General features: G+C 41.5%; 1 protein-coding gene and 1 pseudogene across 1 annotated transcript in view; both read right to left on the minus strand.

Moving 5' to 3' along the window:
• Positions 1-599: 599 nt before the first annotated feature.
• Positions 600-4,343, minus strand: LOC135505504 (protein lin-9 homolog; annotated as a pseudogene).
• Positions 4,344-7,734: 3,391 nt separating this feature from the next.
• The window catches only part of LOC135505505 (protein lin-9 homolog), a 33,575-nt gene continuing 23,544 nt past the window's right edge, over positions 7,735-17,765 (minus strand). Inside the window, exons 3-5 of the mRNA XM_064924582.1 lie at positions 17,048-17,133; positions 13,894-13,998; positions 7,735-8,063 (exon numbers count right to left, since the gene is read on the minus strand). Coding sequence (XP_064780654.1) covers positions 8,055-8,063; positions 13,894-13,998; positions 17,048-17,133 — 200 coding nt within the window. The 3' untranslated portion in view covers positions 7,735-8,054. The remainder of the gene's footprint in view (positions 8,064-13,893; positions 13,999-17,047; positions 17,134-17,765) is intronic.

Consider the following 17,765-nt stretch of genomic DNA (forward strand, 5'->3'; position numbering starts at 1 on the left):
CCGCCGCGAGAGACTTGAGGCTCTCACTGGCCTACCAGAACCCAGAATTCAGGTAAGGCAACACATTTCAAGTCAGTTAAGACACAACAGTTTCCATGACAACAAATTGGTCTTGGACTACTAGCCACTAAACCACTACTTTAAAATGCAATAAGGTGTGGTTACAGAACCGACGAGCCAAATCCCATCACCAGGAAGGGTTGCCTTTGTCCATGAATCTCAACGGTGTTGCTGCCAACACCCCTGTGGCCCCGTTCACACAACCCTATAACCTAATGCCCCAAGAGATTCAGTCAGGAACTAATTCAGACCACTCACTTCACACCCGGGTGGAAGAAACGCGTGAAGGCAACACTACCCAGGAAAATGGGCAACCACATACACTCGACTATCATTTGTGTTTATGATGCCAGGGAGGTGAATAGGAGCAAAGTTGAGCAAATGAGACTCGACGAGTTGAGCATTGCGATTCCGTGCAACAACACTCACAGCAACAACAACAAAAACTGGTGGGTTCTTAATTAACTTCAAAATGAAATGATGTCAGTGTGTTATAAAGAAACACTAGTATATTTAAATAAATATTTTAATCATCTTCGTTTGCAAACATGCAAAATAAAATATATACGACATTTAATGTACCAGCACTGGGTACAAATGCATGTAATCAGTTTGCTTTACAAAATGACAGCAAGGAATATTTACAATTCCCATATACAGATTTACAAAACCAATTATGAAATGGAGAAATTCTGGTAACAAACTTTACCAACTCAGTTTTGTGTTTGAAATTAGGTTACATCACTGATGTAGGCCTGATGTGAGCTTTCAGCAACAGCAATACCCTGTTCGAGACTATCAAACCTATTACAAAAACTCTTCAGTGCACACAAAATTACAAAAGCCATCTTTGAGTATGTTACAGAAATGTTGATGAATCATAAAGGCATTCTACATATACCCACAATAAAGAAAATGTACAAAACATTCTTTAGCCTCCCCTGTGCTTACTATCAGTTGAGTAAAGGAACAAAACATTGACCCAAAGGGAAGCTCCAAATGGTAAATTGTTATATCACTCAAAAATAAATAAATAAATATGGATTATTATAGAAACTGTTTAACGTACTGTTTGGCCCATGAGACTATAGAATAATCTACAACAGGAAATGTACGTGAATTCCCGCAATGACCAAAATCTAGTTTAGAGACCAGGGCCATTTTTTGACATTAAAATGTCAGTTTTCATTATAATAAACAAATCATTTTCAAAAGACATCCACAATAAAAGTGGACAACAGACTGATAAAAATCAGGATATTTCCCCACAACCTGAAAAATACATGTTGAACTAGATCATTTCAGTGGGGCCTTTCTTGGAGGGAAGTTAGGGGATCCACAAAGGACATCTTTTCTTTCAGTCATTCGAGATGGTGTGTGTGTATGTTCCACTCTGTTGGTGCTGACCAGGCTGCTCTCTGTGTGTGGTAATGATGCCGGCTTTAGACCGTGTTGGTGTTGTTGGCTGCAAAGGCATGCATGTTTCCCAGCTGACTCAGGCCACTCTGGATGTGTGCTACGTGGATCTCTATGTTGTTCTGGAAGCAACTGCACAGACAAGACACACACATTTTGACCATGTGAACATGCACCCGTCATCTTGGCCATATTTATAGACCTTTCTCTGAAGACTTCTATCACCGCCATCCATCTCCCTGCATAACTCTAAATAGGACAAAACATTGGGGCAGAGAATGAGTGTGATATGTATAGGCACTCACCTGAGGTTGGAGGGGTCTATTGAGCTCTTTATGTCATTCAGAGAGTCCGTCAGTGATTTAAATTCAAAGGAGTTCAGGTATCCTCCCTCAGCCAGACACTGGAGCACAAACAAATACATGATCAGGCAAACAAATAACTTGAGTAGGGCTGTGAGGCTGTGTGTGTGTACCTTACACTAACCTTGATCTGAAGCAACAAGGCGGTGAGGCCTGAGATGAGGTGTGTGAGGCTGGAGTTAGAAACACACTGCTGGTCGTCGCGGAGGGAGTTGGTCTGCTGCACTATCTCCTTGGCCTCTTCCTCACAGTGCTGACGCAGCTCTGTGGGCCGGTCTGCAGGCGCCATGCCCTGATCTGGGGCCAGCTAGAGAGGGCACAGAGACATAGATTAATGTTGTTGCAAAACTGTTCTGGGAGCAGCTGAAGAGAAAGAAGTTCATATAAGCTTTGGAAACAAAAACACATTTTATTTACATTATTATTAAGACGCCCTTTCGCTGATGACAATCTAAAACAACTATTTCTGATGTTTTGCTAGTCTTCGGTATGTCTTCTCACTAAGGACCCTCACAAGAGGCTTGGCTACATGCTACACATTTTGCTGCAAAACTATCAAATATAGCCCATTTATTTGATGAGCCCGAAATAAGTCCGCACCTCGCAGCAGAACTGCTGAACCTCGTGCAGCACCTTGTTCAGGTCCTTATTGAGCTGCTCCAGCTCCAGGACTGTGGTGGCATAACACTTCTGGAACTCCAGGCCTATAGGCATTGAGTACGACTTCTACAAAGACAAACACACATCTCAATGTTAAGTTGTATACATTTACTTTTGGTCACTTATTTCCAAATTTCTTTGACTGAATATACTGTCTTGAAAATATTATGTTATAATATTGTTATAGAACTATCTATGACCATACCAGTTTTTCAGCCTCTGAGTTCATATCTTTCAAGTGCTTGATGTGTTCCTTCTTGATCATAAGGACCTTGGAAAGCCTCGTCTAGGAGATAGAGGAGAGGGAGAGATTTTAGTGGGACATATTTACACTATGATATATGATCCTAGAGGCAAAGCCAAGACAGGAACACTCACTACTTGAACGAGGAACTTGACAGGGAATCCGCCGAGTGTATCCCCTTCAGCTCCGGAGAGTTTGCTTTTCCATGGAGACTGGCTGATGAGGGGGTCATTGTCCTGTCACAGGAATTGACGTGTCAATTCCAAATAAACAAAACAATATTCAATTTAAGGGTCCGTCATATTCATCTTATAGCAATAGAAGTACATGAAGCATTCCCCGTAATCTCACATGATCACAAATAAAACTGGAAAGGCAACTATAATGTGCACTGAAGCCCTTGTTTCATGCTTACCATGAGGACGGGTGTGGTGGCAGAGGGGTAAGTTTCCCTAGGTGGGGTCATGAAGTTCTGGAAGCGGGAGGGTCTCTGTTTCTGGGCAAAGGCTGAGATGGGCATGGTCTCGTTCGGCTCGTTACTCTGGAGGGGGAAGAAACAACAGATATTTTAAATCAACTCTAGCTGGTAATGCAATAAATCACCATGGTATTGGCAATATCTTGTACATGTTCCCTCCCTTGCTGCTGATTTTCCGAAAGCATATGAGCGTGATCGAGGAAGAAAAATGTATCGTCTTCTACGTTGGTAATGCTTTCTTGGGGCTTGGACAAAACTGCTAGTGATGGCCAAAGACTTATGTGTTTGTGTCTGTGATGTCTGATGAGGTTAGAATCCCGGTTCTAACATAATGCTGAATGAGTGTTATGAAGGCTAGGAAGGCATACCAACACTTCGTAGTCAGGCACAGTGTGTGTGCCCAGCCCTTTCCGGTCAAAGGTCACACGGTAAGTGGCAGCGCCTGTATCCACAGCATCAATCTGCCCAGTGAACAGGCCGTCATGGACTCCCCTGAGACGAGCTGGAATACACGCAGACATCATCAATACTCAAAGCTGGCTGCACATACAAAAACAAGGAAATCTAATCTGGAGATATTTGCAGGTGACTTTGGTTGCTATAGCTACAGGTTTGTGGATATTTTACAGGTGACTATGATAGCTACTTTTAGGGTAAGGGCTGCTGATATTTAACAAGTCACCGTGGTTGCCATGACAACAGTGTTGTACCAGTGATTTTGGTTCCTATGACAAGCGGCAGGGGAATCTCATCGGGGAGGTCTTTGCAGTGTGACACGTTGGCAAGCGTCCTCTGCTACAGCAGACGCATCTTCTGCCTCAGTGCAGTCCGCTCCTCCGAAAAGAATGCAGATGAACACCTAGAGGGGAACATTTAAGTTAATTACAGACACAAATAACTGGTACACTTGGTGTGCATGAAAATGAAAACCGCCCAAAATGTTTCATTCGATTCCATTGCATTGATATTTCCCAGAGATTCCATGGTGTCCATAAAGAGAAGCCAGTTCAGAAAGGGAACCTGAGTGCCCACCTCAACTGAGATTATTACTAACATCTAATTGGTGCAATCACGCCTACCTTACTTGGTGGCCCACTTAAGCTGACCGGTTCTGCTCACACATCCTGCTGCCGCTTGCTGCTACTGCTAGTATGCTGCAGCTAGCGGTTCATCGCCATGCTACCGCTTTATGATACATTTTCTTAGTGAATGCTCGCTAGCTGTGTTTTGTTGTCCATTAATAGCCAGCTACAAACTAGCTAGCTTAGTATAATTAGTCGTCTCGGGAGTAGCCTATCGTATAGCCTACTTTGTTCCCAATGCCAGATTTCAGGAAGTCTGTGCGCTCGGTGAACTCACACCCCATCATGGAGAATCATCCCTCGTCCATACAATTAGAAAGTAGCCAATGCTAGGACATCTATAGAGGCCTAGGCGTTGATATTCCATGAGTGAGGAGCAATGCTTTCTGATCAGGAGCAGGTACTTATGGCGATTCGATAGTATTTCATTCAAAATGCAGTCAGTAATTTTTTTAGTGTAGCATCAATAGAGAGTAGCCTAACTATCACTGCATGTCGTGCACCTCACGAGACTGCTGATACGGTGACTTCCAGCAATATTCTACATTTTAGGGATCATCCCAATCACATTAGTTATTGTGACTTGCGCCGGCAGTCACATTGTAAATGTTGTACAAATTATTTAACTATGGTTATTATTCTTTGGAACCTTTTTCCCTGATACATTTTAAAGCTAGAAATGCATTCAAATGAACTTGCAGACTGGTCTGGATTAGTGTAATTGTATAGCTACACTTCTGCTGCTTTTCTGCTCTATGCATAGTCACTTCACCCCTACCTACATGGACACATTACCTCGACTAACCTGTACTCCCTGTGTATAGCCTCGTTATTATTTTATTGCGTTACTTTTAATTAGGTAAATATTTTCTTAACTCTTTCTTGAACTGCACTGTTGGGCTTGTAAGTAAGCATTTCACAGTAAGGTCTACACTTGTTGTATTTGGAGCATGTGACAAAGTTTGATTTGATCAAATCAGGAGTGTCTGCTAGCACATTTGTGCATACTGTTTCACGAGTCACACTATTGGCATACATTTTACAGCATAGTTTCAGACAAAGTAGTTACATTTACTTCATCCTTATCTGCAGCAGTAGGTTCAATCATGCATTTTACATATGTAGTCCTTCCTGTCGGTCCATCTTTGCATTCTATTAGTATTATTCGAATTACAGTTGTGACTCTATTCTAATTCTATCATATCATATGCTTTCGTATGCTAATTTTAGTGATCGTTTCATTCTAGTAATCATGCATTAGCTACTGTTATTAATTCATTTAGTTCTATCAAGCGTTTTAGGCTTCAACTCTTATGCTGTGGGGAATGATAACACATTCAGGTTGTAGCTGATATTATTTGCTTCATTATCTACACACAGTACTGCATAAATGGAATGGCTGCCGATATTGCATTTATGGGAGCATGTGCATGGTTTGGCTCCGTATCCATGATCTTGTGCTAATTTATGCATTGCTAGTTACGTCTTGTATGATCTGCACATAGTCGTTATGTCATGGTTGCTATTATTGCTATTGCCAATAGCACACGATGTTGTGGTGACAGATGCCAACACTGTCTACCCCTTCAATAGCATCTGCTTGGAGCATCGCAGTACGATGGCACACATCATTTTAGGATAGTGGTAAACAAGTTTACGTGCATTATCATGCATGCTTGTTTTACATGGTGCGTGCGTATGCAAGGCATCTAATACCCTGATGCCGCTCACACTGCTACAGTCATTGTAGTGGAGCATGACTCATATCTACCACATGCTGCGGGCCGCTACACACACTGTTCAGCAGTCGAGCAGCGTGATATCTTGTGCTACTCGGCTGTCGTCAGCTAAACTTTTCTGGGTCTTTCCATCATTAAGAATATTTTCACAGAGGTAAAGCTTCATTTGAAATAGTTAATACTGCCTAACCCAAACCATAAGCTTTCTTCCTCAGATTTCAAGTTATCACCGTATACCTTAGTGGGGAAGCTGACGCTTTATAGCTGTGAGATGACCAATTAAGGCTTGCTATAGTTTCAGCTGTGTTGGATGAGCAGTTGATACTAGCATTACCTAGCATGCGGTTGGCTTGCTAAACACCCATATGGCGATTAGCTGTTAGCGATCAAGCAATATGCTGTGACAGTATGGAATTTGAAATCATGGTAATTGGCCAGGCCAATGTACACAGTAACCGACATAACCGTTCAAAAAGAAACACGTGGCTTTTCATTGCAACTTCACTATGACCATGACACTTTGTTATTATCAGTAGCATTTTATTAATATTCAAGTTATAACCTCTAAATATTATTTTAATATACAAATTAATAAAATGTCAGATTGGAGAGGAATTTGAATTTTGACGCACTAAACCATTCATACTAAGTCCGATGCGTTTTTCCCTCCACTTTTCAGAGCATTTCGCATAACGTCACTAATTCTGCTGTGGTTATTCCATATGGCAATATGTTGTTAAAAGTGGTAAGAGGGGACACAGTAATGAGATAAAATTATATACTTCCGGAAAAATATGCGACTGAAAATATTAGGATATAGGCTAAGTATCCGATAGGATGAATCATGAATTTTATGGCACCTGTCGTCATTCCTCGCATATATGCTGACCCTGCAAAAAGAGATGAAGTCCAGACAGTCTAAGCTATTTTAGAAAACTTTATGAATGGACATAGAGAATTAGTGAACTTATACATGCACACGGACCCACCTAAAAGGAGGACTCATCATTCAAAGTCACCTGCAGTGCATCACACTCAAGAACGGTGCCTTACCTTCAAATCCTTTCTGTAGGAGAATATTTTTTTTGTCTACATTATAGGATAATGCTAAATCAATGTAGCCTATCATATACATTGACAAGGAAATGTTAAGGGAGATATATAAACTCAGCAAAAAAAACACATCCCCTTTTCAGGACCCTGTCTTTCAAAGATAATTCGTAAAAATCCAAATAACTTCACAGATCTTCATTGTAAAGGGTTCAAACACTGTTTCCCATTCTTGTTCAAGGAACCATAAACAATTAATAAACATGCACCTGTGGAACAGTCGTTAAGACACTAACAGCATACAGACAGTAGGCAAGTAAGGTCACCGTTATGAAAACTTGGGACACTGAAGAGGCCTTTCTACTGACTCTGAAAAACACCAAAAGAAAGAAGCCTAGTGTCCCTGCTCATCTGCGTGAACGTGCCTTAGGCATGCTGCAAGGAGGCATGAGGACTACAGATGTGGCCAGGGCAATACATTGCAATGTCCGTACTGTGAGACGCCTAAGACGGCGCTACAGGGAGACAGGACGGACAGCTGATCGTCCTCGCAGTGGCAGACCACATGTAACAACACCCGCACAGGATCGGTACATCACAACTGCGGGACAGGTACAGGATGGCAACAACAACTGCCTGAGTTACACCAGGGATGCTCAATCCCTCCATCAGTGTTCAGACAGGCCTACAAGCCCTATTGTGGACAGTTGTAAGGCAGGTCCTCACCAGACATCACCGGCAACAACGTCGCCCATGGGCACAAACCCACCGTCGCTGGACCAGACAGGACTGGCAAAAAGTGCTCTTCACTAACGAGTCACGGTTTTGTCTCATCAGTGGTGATGGTCAGATATGCATTTATCGTCAAAGGAATGAGCGTTACACCGAGGCCTGTACTCTGGATCAGGATCGATTTGGAGGTGGAGGGCCCGTCATGGTCTGGGGCGGTGTGTCACAGCATCATCAGACTGCCTGCAATGACAAGAAGCTCAATCTCAACTCTGTGCGTTACAGGGAAGACATCCTCCCCCTTCATGTGGTACCCTTTCTGCAGGCTCATCCCGACATGACCCTCCAGCATGACAATGCTACCAGTCGTACTGCTCGATCTGTGCATGATTTCCTGCAAGACAGGAATGTCAGTGATCTGCCATTGCCAGCGAAGAGCCCGGATCTCAATCCCATTGAGCACATCTGGGACCTATTGGATCGGAGGGTGAGGGCTAGGGCCATTTCCCCCGGAAATGTCCGGGAACTTGCAGCTGCCTTGGTGGAAGAGGGGGTAATATCTCACAGAAATAATAGGGCAAATCTGGTGCAGTCCATGAGGAGGAGATGCACTGCAGTACTTAATGCAGCTGGTGGCCACACCAGATACTGACTTTTGATTTTGACCCTCCCTTTTGTTCAGGGACACATTATTTAATTTCTGTTATTCACATGTATGTGGAACTTGTTCAGTTTATGTCTCAGTTGTTAAATCTTATGTTCATACAAATATTTACACATGTTAAGTTTGCTGAAAATAAACGCAGTTGACAGTGAAAAGACGTTTCTTTTTTTGCTGAGTTTTGAAACAGTTGTGATAGGCATGAAGATTTAATTGACAACTATTAGAAAATAGAGAAATGCACACAACCTGTCCATAGCCTAATGATCAATTTTAGTGAAGCAGTGGGTGGCTATGATGACATTACATTTTAATTTTAGTGAGCACTTTATCTAAATCTGTGCAAACACATTTTTTGCATTAATATATTAACTTCTAATTGACACATTTTGGTTTTCTTCACTGTTCGCTTCAAGCGCAATTCACATACTGAATCTCCACCGGCCTATCTCTAGCTTTTAAACGAGTAGTGTATATATAGACAATGAACAGCAATATAGTTTGAAACTTTTTCTTAAAACAAATAAGCCTAGTTGCACTTTTTCTAAAAACCCAGAATCTCTAGTTGCACAGCTAGCCTTAGACCACAGCTCCACTCGGGAGAGCCATGTCCTTTCTCTTAGTTGTCTGTTTCCTTGCACTCGTTCTGTGAGTGAGCTTCTGAGGAGGCGAGGCTAACCAGCCGTGTCGACGCTCCCAACGTGGGTAGGAGGGCCGTGTAGAAAACCGGTGACTTGAAAAGAATAACTGGGTGGTTGTGCTTGAATTCACCTTCCTAGATACAGTAATCAACCATAGCATTGATTGTTAAAAGGTTCCTTTGTCTTCCTCAAACTCATGTTGTGTTTCGCGGCTGCAGCGCATGGTCAACTTAGTCTGATATGTAAATTCTTAGCGCACATGTTTTATACCCTCGGGTCAAAAGGGCCGTTTCCGTCTTTATGACATGCTCTCTGGGTTCCCTGGTTTGTAGCTAGTTACAAGGCAAGGTATTAGAACTTACTATGATCTTGTTTAGACAACTCAAATCACAGTTCTCTTTGATCTGGATATTTTCTACACAACAAAAAGGATCTAAACATCATATACAAATAATAACTCCTCAAGTAACGTTTTTGTTATAACGTCTTCATTTAAGTTTTAATGACAACACAAAAATCAACATTCATTTTCATATTCCATCTATCATTGTTTTACCACCATTTTGGCTGAAATATAATGTCCAAAGGTCAATTTATTTGATGTTCTGGCATTTTGGGCTGTAAACTCTTCCTAAGGCACACAGACATTCCAGCCTCTCACGTTACAGACCAGAAGGGTTGGGCTGCTGCCTTAAAATTTACAATGGGTGTGAGATCATAAACCCCTCAACCAATCCCTCTATACCTCTCCACCTGTGCAGAAGGAAGAGATCTCTCTGTAGAACCATGGTCCACTGTAACCTGATCCTCATAGGCCAGTCAGGACACAACCTTGATATGGTAGAATGACTTAGCTGGATCATTTGATAATATCTAAATAGTGCTTTCTGCCGTAGCTACACAGTATTCTGGCTCTGCTGTTTTGGGGGATTGGTATAGCTTACCACATTCATTGCTTGTAGTTAATTGTATATATTGATGCTGAAGGAGCAGAGCCTATATCACCAAGACCTGCATTTTTCAATAAATGTTAAACATGTTTCTGCGTGGTGTATCAGTGGTGGCTAGGGATCAGTGTTTTCCACAAGTACATAACCAGCCAGGCCACCCCCAGGTTAAACATTTTTAGCAGAAGGAGCTCTATTTTGGTGGCCTCTGGTACATTCTAATGCCTTGATTCCATCCGAAATACACAGCGAAATGATTGAATACTTTATCAAGTTTTACCTCCCAGATTGGATATATTAGTAAAGGCATTGCCTTTAAATAGTTTAACTTGGGTAAAACATTTCAGGTAGCCTTCCACCAATAAGTTGGGTGAATTGTGGCCCATTCCTCCTGACAGAGCTGGTGTAACTGAGTCAGGTTTGTAGGCCTCCTTGCTCACACAAGCTTTTTCAGTTCCCCCCACAAATTTTCTGTAAGATTGAGGTCAGGGCTTTGTGACGGCCACTCCAATACCTCTACTTTGTTGTCCTTAAACCATTTTGCCACAACTCTGGAAGTATGCTTGGGGTCATTGTCCATTTGGAAGACCCATTTGCGACCAAGCTTTAACTGATTGCTTGAGATGTTGCTTCAATATATCCACATAATTGTCCTTCCTCATGACGCTATCTATTTTGTTTCATGCCTCATGATGCTGCCACCCCCATGCTTCATGGTTGGGATGGTGTTCTTTGGTTTGCAAGCATCCCCCTTTTTCCTCCAAACATAACGATGGTCATTATGCCAAACAGTTCTATTTTTCATCAGACCAGAGGACATTTCTCCAAAAAGTACAATCTTTGTCCCCATGTGCAGTTGCAAATTGTAGTCTGGCTTTTTTTACGGCGGTTTTGGAGCAGTGGCTTCTTCCATGCTAAGCAGCTTTTCAAGTTATGTCCATATAGGACTCGTTTTACTGTGGATATAGATACTTCTGTACCCGTTTCCTCTAGCATCTTCACAAGGTCCTTTGCTGTTCTGGGATTGATTTGCACATTTCGCACCAAGGTATGTTCATCTCTAGGAGAACGAATGCGTCTCCTTCCTGAGCGGTATGACGGCTGCAGGGTCCAATGGTGTTTCTCATGACCGCGCGTCACGAGCCTGTGGGCTCTCTGCCAGACCTCTGAGTCATTCCCCTTTCATTCAGCCCCCTTCATAGTAGAAGCACACCAACAGTCGTGAAGAGGGCACGACAAAACCTATTCCACCTCAGAAAACTAAAAATATTTGGCATGAGTCCTGAGATCCTCAAAAGGTTCTACAGCTGCATTATCAAGAGTATCCTGACTTGTTGCATCCCTGCCTGTTATGGCAATTGCTCAGCCTCCGACCGCAAGGCACAACAGAGGGTAGTGCGTACGGCCCAGTACATCACTGGGGAAAGCTGCCTGCCATCCAGGACCTCTATACCAGGCGGTGCAGAGGAAGGCCCTAAAAATTGCCCAAGACTCCAGCCACTCTAGTCAGAATGTTATCTCTGCTACCACACGGCAAGCAGTACCGGAGTGCCAAGTTTAGGTCCAAGAGGCTTCTTAACAGCTTCAACCCCCAAGCCGTAGGACTCCTGAACACCTAATCAATTGGACACCCAGACTATTTGCATTGACCCCCCTACACCGCTGCTACTCTGTTGTTATAATCTATGCATAGTCACTTTAATAACTCAACTAACCGGTACCCCCTGTATATATAGTCTTGCTATTGTTATTTTACTGTTACTTTAATTAATTGTTACTTATATTTCTTATTATTATCATCATCTTTTTTCTTCTTTAAAGAAAGAAAACTGCATTGTTGATTAGGGGCTCGTAAGTAAGCATGTCACTGTAAGGTGGTTGTATTCGGCGCATGTGACTAATTTGATTTGAAGAGAGTAGAGGTCGACCGATTATGATTTTTCAACGCCGATACCGATTATTGGAGGGCCAAAAAAAGCCATTACCGATTAAATCGGCCAATATTTTTTATTCTATCTGTAATAATGACAATTACAACAATACTGAATGAATACTTATTTTAACTTAATACATCAACAAAATCAATTTAACCTCACATAAATAATGAAACATGTTCAATTTGGTTTAAATTGTTTTTGCACCAAGTGTTGGAGAAGAAAGTAGAAGTGCAATATGTGCCATGTAAAAAAGCAAACGTTTAAGTTCCCTGCTCAGAACATATAAAAGCTGGTGGTTCCTTTTAACATGAGTCTTCAATATTCTCAGGTAAGAAGTTTTAGGTTGTAGTTAATATAGGACTATTCCTCTATACCATTTGTATTTCATATACCTTTGACTATTGGACGTTCTTATAGGCACTATATTATTGCCAGTGTAACAGTATAGCTTCCGTCCCCTCTTCGCCCCTACCTTGGCTCGAACCAGGAACACGTCGACAACAGCCACCCGATGCATCGCTACCCATCGCCCCACAAAAGCCGCAGCCCTTGCAGAGCAAGGGGAACAACTACTCCAAGTCTCAGAGCGAGTGACGTCACCGATTGAAAAGCTATTAGTGTGCACGCCGTTAACTAGCTAGCCATTTCACATCGGTTACACCAGCCTAATCTCGGGAGTTGATAGGCTTGAAGTCAAACAACTCAATGCTTGAAGCACAGCGAAGAGCTGCTGTCAAACTCACGAAAGTGCTGTTTGAATGAATGCTAACGAGTCTGCTGCTGCCCACCATCGCTCAGTCAGACTGCTCTATCAAATAATAGACTTAATTATAACATAATAAAACACAGAAATACGAGCCTTTGGTCATTAATATGGTCGAATCAGGAAACTATCATTTCGAAAACAAAACGTTTATTCTTTCAGTGAAATACGGAACCGTTCTGTATTTTATCTAACGGGTGGCATCCCTAAGTCTAACTTAGCAAGTCAGTTAAGAACACATTCTTATTTTCAATGACGGCCTAGGAACTGGCCTTGTTAACTGCCTTGTTCAGGGGCAGAACAACAGATTTTTACCTTGTCAGCTCGGGGATTCGTTTTTGCAACCTTCCGGTTACTAGTCCAACGCTCTAACCACCTGCCTTACATTGCACTCCACGAGGAGCCTGCATGGCAAGGCTGACTACCTGTTACGTGAGGGCAGCAAGAAGCCAAGGTAAGTTGCTAGCTAGCATTAAACTTATAAAAAAACAATCCATCTTCACATAATCACTAGTTAACTACACATGATTGATGATATTACTAGTTAATCTAGCGTGTCCTGCATTGCATATAAATCGGTGCGGTACCTGTTAATTTCTTACCGATTCATAGCCTACTTCGCCAAACGGGTGATGATTTAGCACTGTCGTTGCACCAAACCTAACCATAAATATCAATGCCTTTCTTTAAAAATCAATACACAAGTATATATTTTTTAAACCTGCATATTTAGTTAATATTGCCTGCTAACATGCATTTCTTAGAATTAGGGAAATTGTGTCACTACTCTTGCGTTCCGTGCAAGCAGTCAAGGTATATGCAACAGTTTGGTCCGCCTGGCTCGTTGCGAACTGTGTGAAGTCCATTCATTCCTAACAAAGACTGTAATTTGCCAGAATTGTACATAATTATGAAATAACATTGTCGGTTGTACCATGTAACAATATTTAAATAAAGGTGTTTTATAATATATATATTAATTTTTTTATGAAATAAAAATCGGTGTCCAAAAATACAGATTTCCGATTGTTATGAAAACTGAAATGAAATCGGCCATTCCGATTAATCAGTCGACCTTAAAAAGAGAGACTGCATTGACCATCTGTGTGAGCTGGAGCCCTTACCTGGGGCACAGAGGTGACCCTTTGGCTCCTTCTAGGGGATCTGGATGGGAGGCGCTGTTCCTCCTCTTCCCCGAACAGTCTGCTACTCTTGGAGCTCCGCTTCGGCTGGACACAGGGAGGGCAGGGTCAGCATATGGGTGATAATGTTAATGTTTTAACATGTTTTTGAAATGTGCAGATAGTTTTGCTTATTAAACATTCCTACTCCATCTAAGATGAAACTGGGTCACTGATTTGTTGATAATACAAATGAAGTGTCAACATGGTAGAATTGATTGTGCAAATCAGACCAATGATGGTTATTTGAACAGAAAGACAAACTGCTCATGGGTAGTAAAAAAAAACATAGTGAAAAAGTGAGTTACACTCACTGCAGCAGAGATATGGTGAGCAATATGTTTGGAACATTGAATCGCAATAAAATCACAGCATCAAATTGCAATACATACAATACCAGTCAAAAGTTCAGACACGCCTACTCATTCAAGGGTTTACATTTTTATTTTTAAAAACTATTTCCTACATTGTAGAATAATAGTGAAGACATCAAAACTATGAAATAACATATGGAATCATCAGGTAACCAAAAAAATCTTAAATATATTTCAGATTCTTCAAAGTAGCCACCCTTTGTCTTGACAGAGTTCCACACTTTTGGCATTCTCTCAACCAGCTTCACCTGGAATGCTTTTCCAACAGTCTTGAAGGAGTTCCCAGATATGCTGGGCACTTGTTGGCTGCCTTTCCTACACTTTGCAGTCCAACTCATCCAAAACCATCTCAATTGGGTTGAGGTCGGGTGATTGGGGAGGCCAGCTCATCTGATACAGCACTCCATCGCTTTCCTTCTTGGTCAAATAGCCATTACACAGCCTAGATGTGTGTTGGGCCATTGTCCTGTTGAAAAACAAACGATAGTGGGACTAAGTGCAAAGCAGATGGGATGGCGTATCGCATCAGAAAAAAGTGTGGTTTCCATGCTGGTTAAGTGTGCTTTGAATTCTAAATAAAATCAGACAGTGTCCCCAGCAAAGCTATCACACTTCCTCCATGCTTCACGGTGGGAACTACGCATGAGGAGATCATTAGTTCACATACTCTGTGTCGCAATTTGTACTCAGACCAAAAGGACACATTTCCACTGGTCTAAAGTCCATTGCAGGTAGCCTAGTGGTTAGAGCATTGGGCCAGTAATTGAAAGGTTGCTGGATAGAATCACTAAGCTGACAAGGTAAAAATCTGTCGTTCTGCAAGTCTCTTTCTTATTGGTGTCTTTTAGTAGTGGTTTCTTTGCAGCAATTCAAACATGAAGGCCTGATTCACGCAGTCTCCTCTGGACAGTTGATGTTGAGATGCATCTATACTTGAACTCTGTAACTAATGGACTTATCCTGTGCAGCAGAGGTAACTCTGGGTCTTCCTTTCCTGTGGAGGTTCTCATGAGAGCCTGTTTCATCATAGCGCTGATGGTTTTTGCGACAGCACTTGAAACTTTCCAAGTTGTTGAAATTTTCCGCATTGACTGACTATGTCTTTAACTTCTTGGTGACAGGGGGCAGTATTTTCATGTCCGGATGAAATGCATGCCCAAATTTAACTGCCTGCTACTCATCCCCAGAAGATACGATATGCATATTATTAGTAAATATGGATATAAAACACTCAGAAGTTTCTAAAACTATTTAGCAGGTGAAACCCAGAGGACAAACCATTGAGATTTTTTTTTGAGGTCACTTTTCAAATGTGTTTTCATTAGGAATCCAGATTTCTAAGGGACCTTCTTGCAGTTCCGATCGCTTCCACTGGATGTCAACTGTTTTTAGAAATTGTTTGAGGTTTTTCCTTTGTGTAATGAAGAAGTATGGCCATCTTGAACAAGGAAGTGTACTGTTAGATAGAGGCGAGACCAGAATGCTAGCTACAGTTTGTTTTCCTCTTGTATTGAACACAGAGCATCCCGTCTTAAATTTGATTATTTACTTTAAAAAATACCAAAAGTTGTATTACAAAAGTAGTTTGAAATGTTTTGGCAAAGTTTACACGTAACTTTTGAGATATTTTGTAGTCACGTTGCGCAAGTTGGAACCAGTGTTTTCCTGGATCAAACGCGCCAAATACATTTTGGATATATATCAACGGATTTCATTAAACAAAGGACCATTTGTGGTGTTTATGGGAAATATTGGAGTGCCAACAAAAGACGCTCGTCAAAGGTAAGGCATGAATTATATTTTTATATCAGAGTTGTGTCGCACCTGCAGGGTTGAAATATGCTTTTCTCTTTGTTTACTATGGCGCTATCCTCAGATAATGCTTTCACCAAAAAGCCTTCTTGAAATCTGACATGTTGGCTGAATTCACAAAAAGTGTAGCTTTAATTTGCGATCTTGCATGTGTGATTTCATGAAAGTTTGATTTTTATAGTTTGATTTTTATTTGAATTTGGCGCTCTGCATTTTCTCTGGCTTTTGGCCAGGTGGGACGCTACCATCCCACATATCCCAGAGAGGTTAAGCAAAGAGAAACGACAGTCGATCAATACGTTTGAGCTGTTCTTGCCATAATATGGACTTGGTCTTTTACCAAATAGGGCTATCTTCTGTAAACCACCCCTACCTTGTCACAACACAACTGATTGGCTCAAACAAACAAGGCACACCTGTTAATTGAAATGCATTCCAGGTGCATACCTCATGAAATTGGTTGAGAGAATGACAAAACTGTGCAAAGCTGTCATCAAGGCAAAGCGTGGCTATTTGAAGAAACTCAAATGTAAAATATATTTTGATTTGTTTAACACTTTTTTGGTTACTACAAGATTCCATGTGTGTTATTTCAAAGTGTTGATGTCTTCACTATTATTCTACAATGTAGAAAATAGCACAAATAAAGAAAAACCCTTGAATGAACAGGTGTCCAAACTTTTTACTAGAACTGTATATAAATCCTGAGAATCGCAATACATATCATACCAACAAAGTAATATCGCATCGTGAGGGCCGTGGCAATCCCCAGCTCAACTCATGGGAAGTGCTGATAAGAGTGTCAGTGCCGACTTAATCAATAATGGTTGAATTACCAGAGATAAAATCCATATGAGCCCTAAAGAGTTCCAAGGCATAGACGGGAGGAAGGGATACATTGGTCTTCTCACCGTTTCCATGGACACCAGGGTGTGTTGTCCTCTCGTGTTGTGAGCTTTTGTTTGCTTCTCATTCAAAGTATTTGACAGACTGCCCTCTGGAAATTTACAACATATGGCATTATCAAAAATAGATTAAACTCACAATACCCTGACAAGTCACAACTGCTCCCTCATTGCTAAGACAGTCTATTTTCCCAAACTTTGAAGTGTCCTCCTTTCCCAGTCTCCTTCCTTCATGACCATTGATACAGTGGCTTGCAAAAGTATTCACCCCTTGGCATTTGAACTATTGTGTTGCCTTACAACCTGGAATTAAAACATACATATATATATACACACACACACACTTTTTTTGGGGGGGGGGGGTTGTATCACTTGATTTACACAACATGTCTAACACTTTGAAGATGCAAAATATTTTTGTGAAACAAACAAGAAATAAGACAAAAAATAAGAACTTGAGCGTGCATAACTATTCACCCACCAAAGTCAATACTTTGCAGAGCCACCTTTTGCACCAATTACAGCTGTAAGCCTCTTGGGGCATGACTCTATAAGCTTGACACAACAAGCCACTGGGATTTTTGACCATTCAAGGCAAAACTGCTCCAGCTTCTTCAAGTTGGATGGGTTCCGCTGGTGTACAGCAATCTTTAAGTCATATAACAGAATCTCAATTGGATTGAGGTCTGGGCTTTGACTAGGCCATTTGAATAGATTTAAATGT

This window comes from Oncorhynchus masou, chromosome 19, assembly GCF_036934945.1.
Source record: "Oncorhynchus masou masou isolate Uvic2021 chromosome 19, UVic_Omas_1.1, whole genome shotgun sequence".
In the NCBI taxonomy this organism is placed as follows: Eukaryota; Metazoa; Chordata; class Actinopteri; order Salmoniformes; family Salmonidae; genus Oncorhynchus; species Oncorhynchus masou.